General features: G+C 38.4%; 1 protein-coding gene across 3 annotated transcripts in view; it reads left to right on the top strand.

Moving 5' to 3' along the window:
- The first annotated feature begins 649 nt into the window (after nt 1-649).
- LOC143887481 (aladin-like) overlaps nt 650-8,722 on the top strand; it is a 54,016-nt gene continuing 45,943 nt past the window's right edge. For 2 of the 3 annotated variants that reach the window (XM_077391562.1, XM_077391561.1), the window contains exons 1-3: nt 650-942; nt 1,078-1,133; nt 1,980-2,141. In XM_077391562.1, the coding sequence (XP_077247677.1) occupies nt 885-942; nt 1,078-1,133; nt 1,980-2,141 (276 nt within the window). In that variant the 5' untranslated portion in view covers nt 650-884. The remainder of the gene's footprint in view (nt 943-1,077; nt 1,134-1,979; nt 2,142-8,722) is intronic. The other variant, XM_077391560.1, reaches the window with a different exon arrangement.

The following is an 8,722-nucleotide window of genomic DNA, read 5'->3' as shown; positions in this document are numbered from 1 at the left end:
TGGGCCACCACTATACAGGTTGTTCCCAAAAATTCAATTCAATAGGATTATCTTAGCCCTTTGATCTATAGAGGAACGACATGTTAAGGAAACCTCTATAGATCAGAGGGCTGGGATCATCCTATGGTAATGATTTTTGGGTCACAAGCATAGTTAGCATAATGTGATTCGAAAAAAAATAAAAATAACAGGATGGCAAAAATTCAAATTTAATTCGGCATTAGTTAAAAAAAAAAAACGAAAACACAAGAAAAATGAGTTTACAATTTTGTCATTTGCAAAATATTGTTGGGGTAAAATCAAATAATGGGCCAAAAAAACTATTAAAAACGTTTAAAACATTTTCCTCAAAAGAAAAGAGTTTTATTCGTTGTAGAAGTTATAAACGGCACACAAATAAAATGTGTTTTTTCAAAAAAAAAAAAAAAAAAAAAAACAAACGTGGTTTTGCTACACTGCTTTTTGGAAAATACTTAATAATACCGGCTTACACCATATAAAAACTCCAGAATTACCCAGCCCTGCTCTAAAAAGGCATATATGCACTAAACACAAATAATAAGCTTTTGGAAAAATACTGGACTATATGGGCTTACACCATATAAAAACTCTGGTACGACCAACCTTCTTTAAAAATTAAAACGGCATCTGCACTAAACAATGACATACTAATTCTCCAGGAAAAGTTGATGATAAATTCGCACCCCTTGTAGGATAATTCGCACCCTTGAACGTCAAAAAGCACCAATACATTTGATTCCCTTCCCTCCTTCCCTAAATTGAAGTTACTGAAGCTCATGCCCTAATTCTCCAATATTTTTCTAAATTCCCCCATCCCTCGCCCACTCTCTTTATCAACCCATCGAGTTTTCTAAGAATAGAATATGCCGTGTTTTCCTCCTCCTGGGTCGATCACAATCTGCGAAATCAATCGCTATTTGAGTAAGAAAGAAATTTTTATTTCTCATTTACTTACTGCTTTTCTCATTTTTACTGATTTCCAACAGAAATGTTCTAGGGTTCTTAAGATAATTTTGATATTTTTATTTAATGATTATTTTCTTTTGATTTATGTAGTTACCGCGGAAAGCCTATCGGATGATCCTGCCAAGGAAACTTATGGCAAAGTTCTTGTAAGTTGTTTCTTCATGTACTGAAAGTCTATGTAACTTTTTTTTTTTAATATTTGTAATTTTTTTCTTTGGCATTTTTATGTCTTAAAAAATTTGTCTCCATGAGTGTGCATGTAGTTCAGTTGAAATCAACTTGAATGCATGCCTTGTTTTCAGCATCCCTTGTTTTCAGCTCTTGAATCCATTTTAATATAGGGGTTTGCTACTCCTTAAGGTGCATTAGAAACATAATTGTACACATGTTTTAAGAGAAAAATCTTAATACATTCTCAAAACATGTGTAAAATTACGTTTCCAATGCACCTTAACAAGTGCCCTTAGGGCACCAGTTAGCTAAACCTTTAATATATTAATGTCGATGAATGATCCAATGCTGACCAGCTGCATTATACTGATATAACATGGTTGCAACCCATGGTCGAAAATATTCATGCTGATTGGGAGACCCTAACTGTCCCAACGATATAGTTTTGGGATTTTTAATGTGGATACTTTCATCTACATCTTACTATCCATTTGCTGGCTTAGAGTAATTTTGGGACATTGGCGATCTGATACTCTGTGCCTCGCATTTGCTGGTCCATATTTATTGAGGTGGGGCACATATGTATGGTGCAATGTGCCCCCTATGACATGTGTGCCTCACCTTGATCATATGGAGTGTGAACAATTGGTGTATGCATGCATTTGTGGGGCTGGCTTTGTCAGACATACTATTAGCTTGTTATCGTTGTGTTGGTTAAGTTTTTTTAAAAATGGTTCCTTGTGTTGGAAAATGTGTGATGTAGATTCTAATTTCCTTCTACCATCCCTGATATTTTGCATAATTTGAAATTGGGTGTCCAGGGTGCTGTTTTCAGCCCGGTTCCTTTTCAGCCATATCTTCCCTTGTTGAATTCTGAGCAAGACTCCGAACAGGGATCCAGAGATAATGGTCAAGAAAGGGGTTTAACCGCCTTACAGGCGACCTTGAGCAACTTATTCAAGTGGCGCTTTCCTCTCAAGGATGTAAGTTAGCTCCGTGCCGAGTTGACTAGTATTTACTTTGGCAGTATTTGGCCTGCATCCGCATTTTAAAACAATGCCAAAGAGTATGAAATTATGGATTCTCTATCTTCTCCAAGGGAAATGCTTTTGCGTAAAAAATACTATATATATGTATGTATAATAATAAATAAAAATAGAGGAGTTATCATTCAAAATAAAAAAAGTAGAGGAGTTTAAATATTCCAAAATAGTTACTAAGAATTGAAAAAATGCAACTACAATATTAATATAACTATCATATGTTTTTACTATGGTTATTGTTATGTAATTTTTATAATCTATACTATATTTAAAGGCTGTGTTGGAGAGGCTTAACTACCAGAGAGAATCTAATATGCATCAATCATCATGACAACATGCTATTGATGTAGGACTACTAAAAGGAAAGAAACTAGATATCGTAGCAGTGATACAAAATTGATGTAAGATAAAAACGGAAGAAAACTATATATTGTAGCTATGATGTCACTTACATAGGATCGGCTAGGGAAGACAATGAATAATGCTGATTTTATCACAGCTGGGTAACAAGTAGACGAATTTGGGTCTGTTAGGATGGGTTTTATAGTAAGGAAATAAATAACATTTCAGGAGAGGCGTATGGACAAATTTGGAGTAAGGAAATAGGGGATAGTTAATGAGAGGGGTATGAATAAATTGGAAGATTGATAGGGTTTCTAGGGGGACTGTTATTATAAATCTTGGATTGTGAAATAGATCTGGACTGAACAGTTGGCACTCTATTTTTATAGATAAAAAAGGGCGGCCCAGTGCACGAGGCTTCTGCTATTGCGGGGTCTGGGGAGGGCTAGATGTACAGTTTTTAGAATTCAGACTGCAGGGACTTAATAGGGGTTTAAAGACATGTTTAGGACAGAGGAATAGGGGATAATTCATGAGAGAGATATGAATAAATTGGAAGATTGATAGGGTATCTAGGGGGACTGTTGTTATAAATCTTGGATTGTGAAATAGATCTGGACTGAACAGTCCGGCACTCTATTTTTTAGATAAAAGGGCGGCCCAGTGCTCAAGGCTCCTGCTATTGCGGGGTCTGGGAAGGGCTAGATGTACAGTTTTTAAAATTCAGACTGCAGGGACTGAATAGGGGGTTTAAAGACAGGTTTAGGACAGAGGAAAGAGGGGATAGTTCATGAGAGAAATATGAATAAATTGGAAGATTGATAGGGTATCTAGGGGACTGCTATTAGAAATCTTCGACTGTAAAATAGATCTGGACTGAACAGTCCAGCACTCTATTTTTATAGATATGGACAGTTTTTAAAATTCAGACTGCAGGGCGTGAATAGGGGTTTAAAGACAGGTTTAGGACAGAGGAAATAGGGGATAGTTGATGGAGGGGTATGAATAAATTGGAAGATTGATAGGGTATCAAGGGGGACTGCTATTATAAATCTTGGACTGTCAAATAGATCTGGACCGAACAGCCCGGCACTCCATTTTTATAGATATGGTCAGTTTTTAAGATTCAGACTGCAGGGACTGAAATAGTGGTTTGAAGACAGGTTTAGGACAGAGGAAATATGGGATAGTTCATGGGAGTGGAATGAATAAATTGGAAGATTGATAGGGTAACTAGGGGGACTGTTGTTATAAATCTTGGACTGTCAAATAGATATGGACTGAACAGTCTGGCACTCTATTTTTATAGCTATGGACAGTTTTTAAGATTCAGACTGCAGGGACTGAAGAGTGGTTTAAAGACAGGTTTAGGACATATATGAGATATCGGGTGTAGAGAATTTTCTGCACTTTATAGCAGGTCTGAACAATCACAGGTGTAGGGGTTCTTGATCGTCGATTAGGGGTGGATTTTGGGTGAATAGTAGACTGTAATTCTTAGGTTAGCGATGGTCATTGGACACAGGTGGGAGGTAAATAATAAAAGTTTAGTGACTGTTGTAGGGTTTTGAGTCTGCTCTTGATTAGAGCAGTGCAAGAAGTAGGTCTAGGGTTGTGTTTCTTACGAGGAGCTGGAAGTGATGAGAAGGATCTTAGAAACAAGGCTTGGTATGGTTTCAAAAAATAAGCTGGTGTAAAAAGACTGGCAAGTGACCTCTATTAGTAAGGGAAAGTGTCAGAATCGAGATGGGATCTCTCCTAATACATAGAAAACGAAGAGTTTTACGGAATCTATGGCAAAAGAATGGTATACTCAAAGGTTCAATATGAAATTTCCAAACAGGTATCGATTGTGGGTTGCTCAGGGTAGGATAAGTCACTCAGATATCTAAAGATGAGGGTTTGAGTTGGCAGAGAAGGGGCAAAGGCAGGGTGGTTTGTCCGCTAAAACAATACTAGGGAGCTGGTTTCTTAGGCAGGGGTTGGGGTTTGGAGATCCAGGTTCGTAAAAGAAGAATGTTTCAAGATTGAGTTGAAGGAGAAAAGAGGAAAGAATAAGAGGAAGTAGTAATAAAAACCAACTTGAATCTCTTCGAGATTGTCCTAGGCATCACACACAAGGACTGAAGCATCAGACTTCGAGGGTATTTCCTAGGCATCTAATGTGATCCCATCCTGAGAATTTCTATTTTTAGGATAGTTTCTACTTTGGACCAGTTTCTATTTTTGACATGTTTACATTTTTATCACGTTGCTATCCTAGATCCTAGAGGTGTTGTGGGTGGGTTGGGTCGGGGGGGGTGGCTACTGTCCACATCAGCTAGGGTAGTCACCTCATTTTGACTTATCACCCTTTTACCACATTACCCATGCCATGGCTCACTTAAGCCCACTTAAGAAGGGGCTCATACCTTATTGGTGACCTCATATTCAAGGTTTTAAATTTTGGTTTCAGTTGCCATGGAAACAGAAACATTTCAGTTTTGGTTTGAAATTTTGTAAATTTATAGAAACATGTGGAAACAAATGCCAATAATAGAATTTAAAGATGAAACTTCAGGAAATGCTAGAATAGACATAAATACACACTTATAAACCATCATATAGGCATGACAATCATCCCATGCACTGCCCCATGTCTAATAATTTAGTACATACCAAATTTCAAATTGAATTCTTGTAAATATTTATACATAATACATGAACCACATTTTGCATGTAATTCATATAAATATAATTATGTAATACATACTGATGTATTATACCACTATTACACTTACGATTCTAGTTTATACACTTTGCTCATTTCAGTTTCGGTTTCGGTGGGGATGGAAACATAAACATTTCTGTCGTTTCTTATCGTTTTCGGTGGAAATGAAAACCACGCTCATAGGGCCCACCACTTAAGTGAATCCTAGCTTTATTATAAGGCATTGGAGAGCCCTAGAGGGTGGACAAACCCCAGGCAGCCACAAGGTAGGTAGCCTAGGTAGCCTTCTCTCTCTTTGGATTTCCTTCCTCTTCTCCCTCCATCTTCCTCTTCTTCTTTTCCTCTCCTTTTCCTTCCTCTCTCTTTTCTCTTTGCCCCTTCTTCCTCTTCTTTCCTTCCTCCTCCCTATCTTTCTCTTATTTGTCCCTTCTCTTTGCTGTCCTGTCCTCACCATAATTGTCACCCTGCAGTCCTTGATTGCTTCTGGAGTCAACAACCCCTCTCCCTTTCTCCCTCTTATGGGCACAACTCGGGCCGGGTGGGATTGGGTTTGAGGCCAACCCGAGATAGCATTCCCTCAACCCTATCCCAACCCAACCTGAGCCTCGGGTTGAGGAGGGTCAACCCTAACCCAACCCGCCTCTAAATTTCTCTACCATAACCCAACCCATCTAACCCAAAATCGGGTCGGGTTGGGTTCGGGTTCACCTAGGGCCAAACAGAAAATTACAAGAAAATAACACAATCCAAAGAAAACGAAGATAAAATTAGAGGAAGGAGCCCGGGTTTGGGTCGGGTTGCCTAGGCCTCAACCCTAACCCAACCTGAAATTAAATCGAGTTGGCTTTTCCCAACCCTAACCCAATCGAACCCGAGAAAATGCCGACCCAACCTGACCCAAAAACAAGTTGCATCCATACTCTCTCTCTCCACCCTATTTCTCTCTCTTTCCCTTGCCTTTTCACAATTCTGACGCAGGGGTAGCGTAGTAGTGGAAGCTTAGTTATAAGGGGTAAGTTTAAGGGTAAGGTGATGGGATTAGTTGAGGGAAAATCAAAGGAAAAGGGGAGGAAAACACAAGGAAAAGGAAACTAAAAGGGAAGTGGAAAAGTTTAAAAGGGTTATTGGAATTGTTGAAAAGGTGCTAAAAGGGGGTGAAACTAATGGAAATCTCTATTGAAGAGAGGGTGATTGTTTAGGTAATCCTATGGGTAATCTATTGGAGTTTCTTAAGGTGTGAAATGGGTGGTTAGAAGTTGGTTACATGATCAAGAAATGGTAGAGGGCTGTTAAAGAACCCAAGAAGTTGTTGGTATAAAGAAATAAAGTTGGATAGTGATTAGAGAAGGGTTAAAGAAAACAAGAAAAGATTTCTAAGATCAAGAATTGGGTGTGGGTCTTAATTGGTTTTGATGGGATTTGAAGGTGGCGGTTTTGATGAAGTGTGGGTCTACTGACACTAGGGAAATGGATGATGATATCGCCTAGAACTAAGGAACAAGGGTGGTAGATAAAGGAAGGTGAAGGCACCTAGATTCAAGGAACCTTTAGGTGGTTAGGAGAGGTGGTTACAGATATGGAAGGTTTAAGGGGGCTTGCGGGTGGAGTTTGGAAGTTTATGGGTTGCCTTCTTCCGACCAAAACAAAGGTTACATGGATTGGTTTTGGTGAAGTTGGTATGTGAGCATGAGGCGGAAGTGGGTGATTCGAAGTTCGAACAAAGGCAAAACAAGAGCAGCAATGGCGTTTGGGTAGATAATGTAGCATCAAGATGACCGAAATGTTCCGGGCGCTGTTCGACAATACAAGAAGCAGAAAAAGGGCTGCTTTGATCGGATGGAATGGGAGGTGAAACTGATCAAAACCCGATCAGTTTGATGGAATGAAAACTTGCACTAGCAAGTAGAAGAGGCAATGTCGTTCACACTTCATAGGACTAAAACCAAATAGATTTTACTAATTCAAAAGGCATTGAAAAATTCGTTTTTACAAGAGGTCTTGACTCAACTAAGCCTTTGTCCCAAACTAGTTGGGGTCGGTTTTTACAAGAGGTCTATTAAAATAATTTTCATGGCAAATCCCAATTCTTCTAAAATGGGAAAGGAAAAGACTAAACTATCCCTAAAATCTCTACATTCTCCCTAAATTCTCTCTCAACCTTGGACGTCCAACTACTAAAAATTTCCTAAAACTTCTCCCAATTTCCTAATTTTTGTCCAACTCAAAAAAAAGCCTTCCTAATAAAACTCAAACAAGGGCTCTTTTAGCCAACTGGAAATTCTTAAATAAAATAAAACTAAATAAAACTAATTTTGTGATCCTTGGTGAACAAGAACCGCTGATTTGGTCGTTGTCCAATCTCTTCCGATCTATGAATGATCGGCCTATGGAAAACATGACCTAGCATAATCTTGGCCTTGATTGTCGATCCGTGCCATCCATTGTTTGATCTGTGGGTTTGTAGTGGCCCGATCATGGCTTTGATTTGCTGTGCCTTCGAACGGCGTAGATGGACATGCATCACATTCCCATCACCATCTTTCTATTGGGATTGATGTTCATGATTTTAAATTTCCTCGAAACGACCAAAATGTTTATGTTTCCATCCCCACCGAAACAAAATATCAATGAGTTCCTTCCACGTCATTATTTCCTCCCTAAATTCCCGAAATTTGATTGAAATTCCTGAAATTGGACAGAAAATTTTGAAATTCAAGCCAAATGGTCGTAATGACAAAAAATGGAAAAGTGTTATGATTTACATCGTATAAAGTTATTTACATCGTATTGACATAGAGTTGGGGTCCTTAGAGGGGAGACATGTCATTGTACTTTCTTATACTTCATTACATTTTACTTCTTTATTGATTTTATTGTTCCAAACATGTGCGACAACATGTCACTAGGTGTTCGATATGATTAAGCCATTATGGATGGCTTTCTTGCTTATGTGATGGTTTCTAAGCATGTATTTGTGCTTGTTCTAGCATTTCCTTGATTTTACTAGATTTCCACTGAAATTTTCACCGAAACTGAAATTTAAAACCCTAGTTCAAACTTCGCTAGGTGTTGGGTGAGTTCTTCCACTTGCCTTCGGAGTGCCTCCATCTCAATCTTGGTTATCAAGGGTTTGGTCTCCTTGGCCATTACCACATTCTCATCAAGAAGCCACGTTGATCAGTTTTCAAGTTTTTGACAAGGATGAATCGTGTTATGATACCTCTTGACACAAACATAGAAAATTCAACTAATTTTTTTTTTTTGAAAAACGACAAATATTTCATTAATATTGATAGCATTCGGGACCAGGAGTCCCAACCTGCAATACAAAATATTAAGATGAATTGGCACGGGCATACCCAAAACCAATTCAAAAGTAGCCAAAATAAATTGTGAGAAAACACCAATTATTCCTTTCCTCTATTCTATAGCATCCCTTCTTTACATCTTTCATAGCATTCTTTTCAAA

Source organism: Tasmannia lanceolata, unplaced genomic scaffold (genome assembly GCF_043159265.1).
Source record: "Tasmannia lanceolata isolate RefF3 unplaced genomic scaffold, GAP_Taslan_0.1 ptg000012l, whole genome shotgun sequence".
Lineage (NCBI taxonomy): Eukaryota > Viridiplantae > Streptophyta > Magnoliopsida > Canellales > Winteraceae > Tasmannia > Tasmannia lanceolata.
This window is presented reverse-complemented; position numbering and strand designations above follow the sequence as displayed.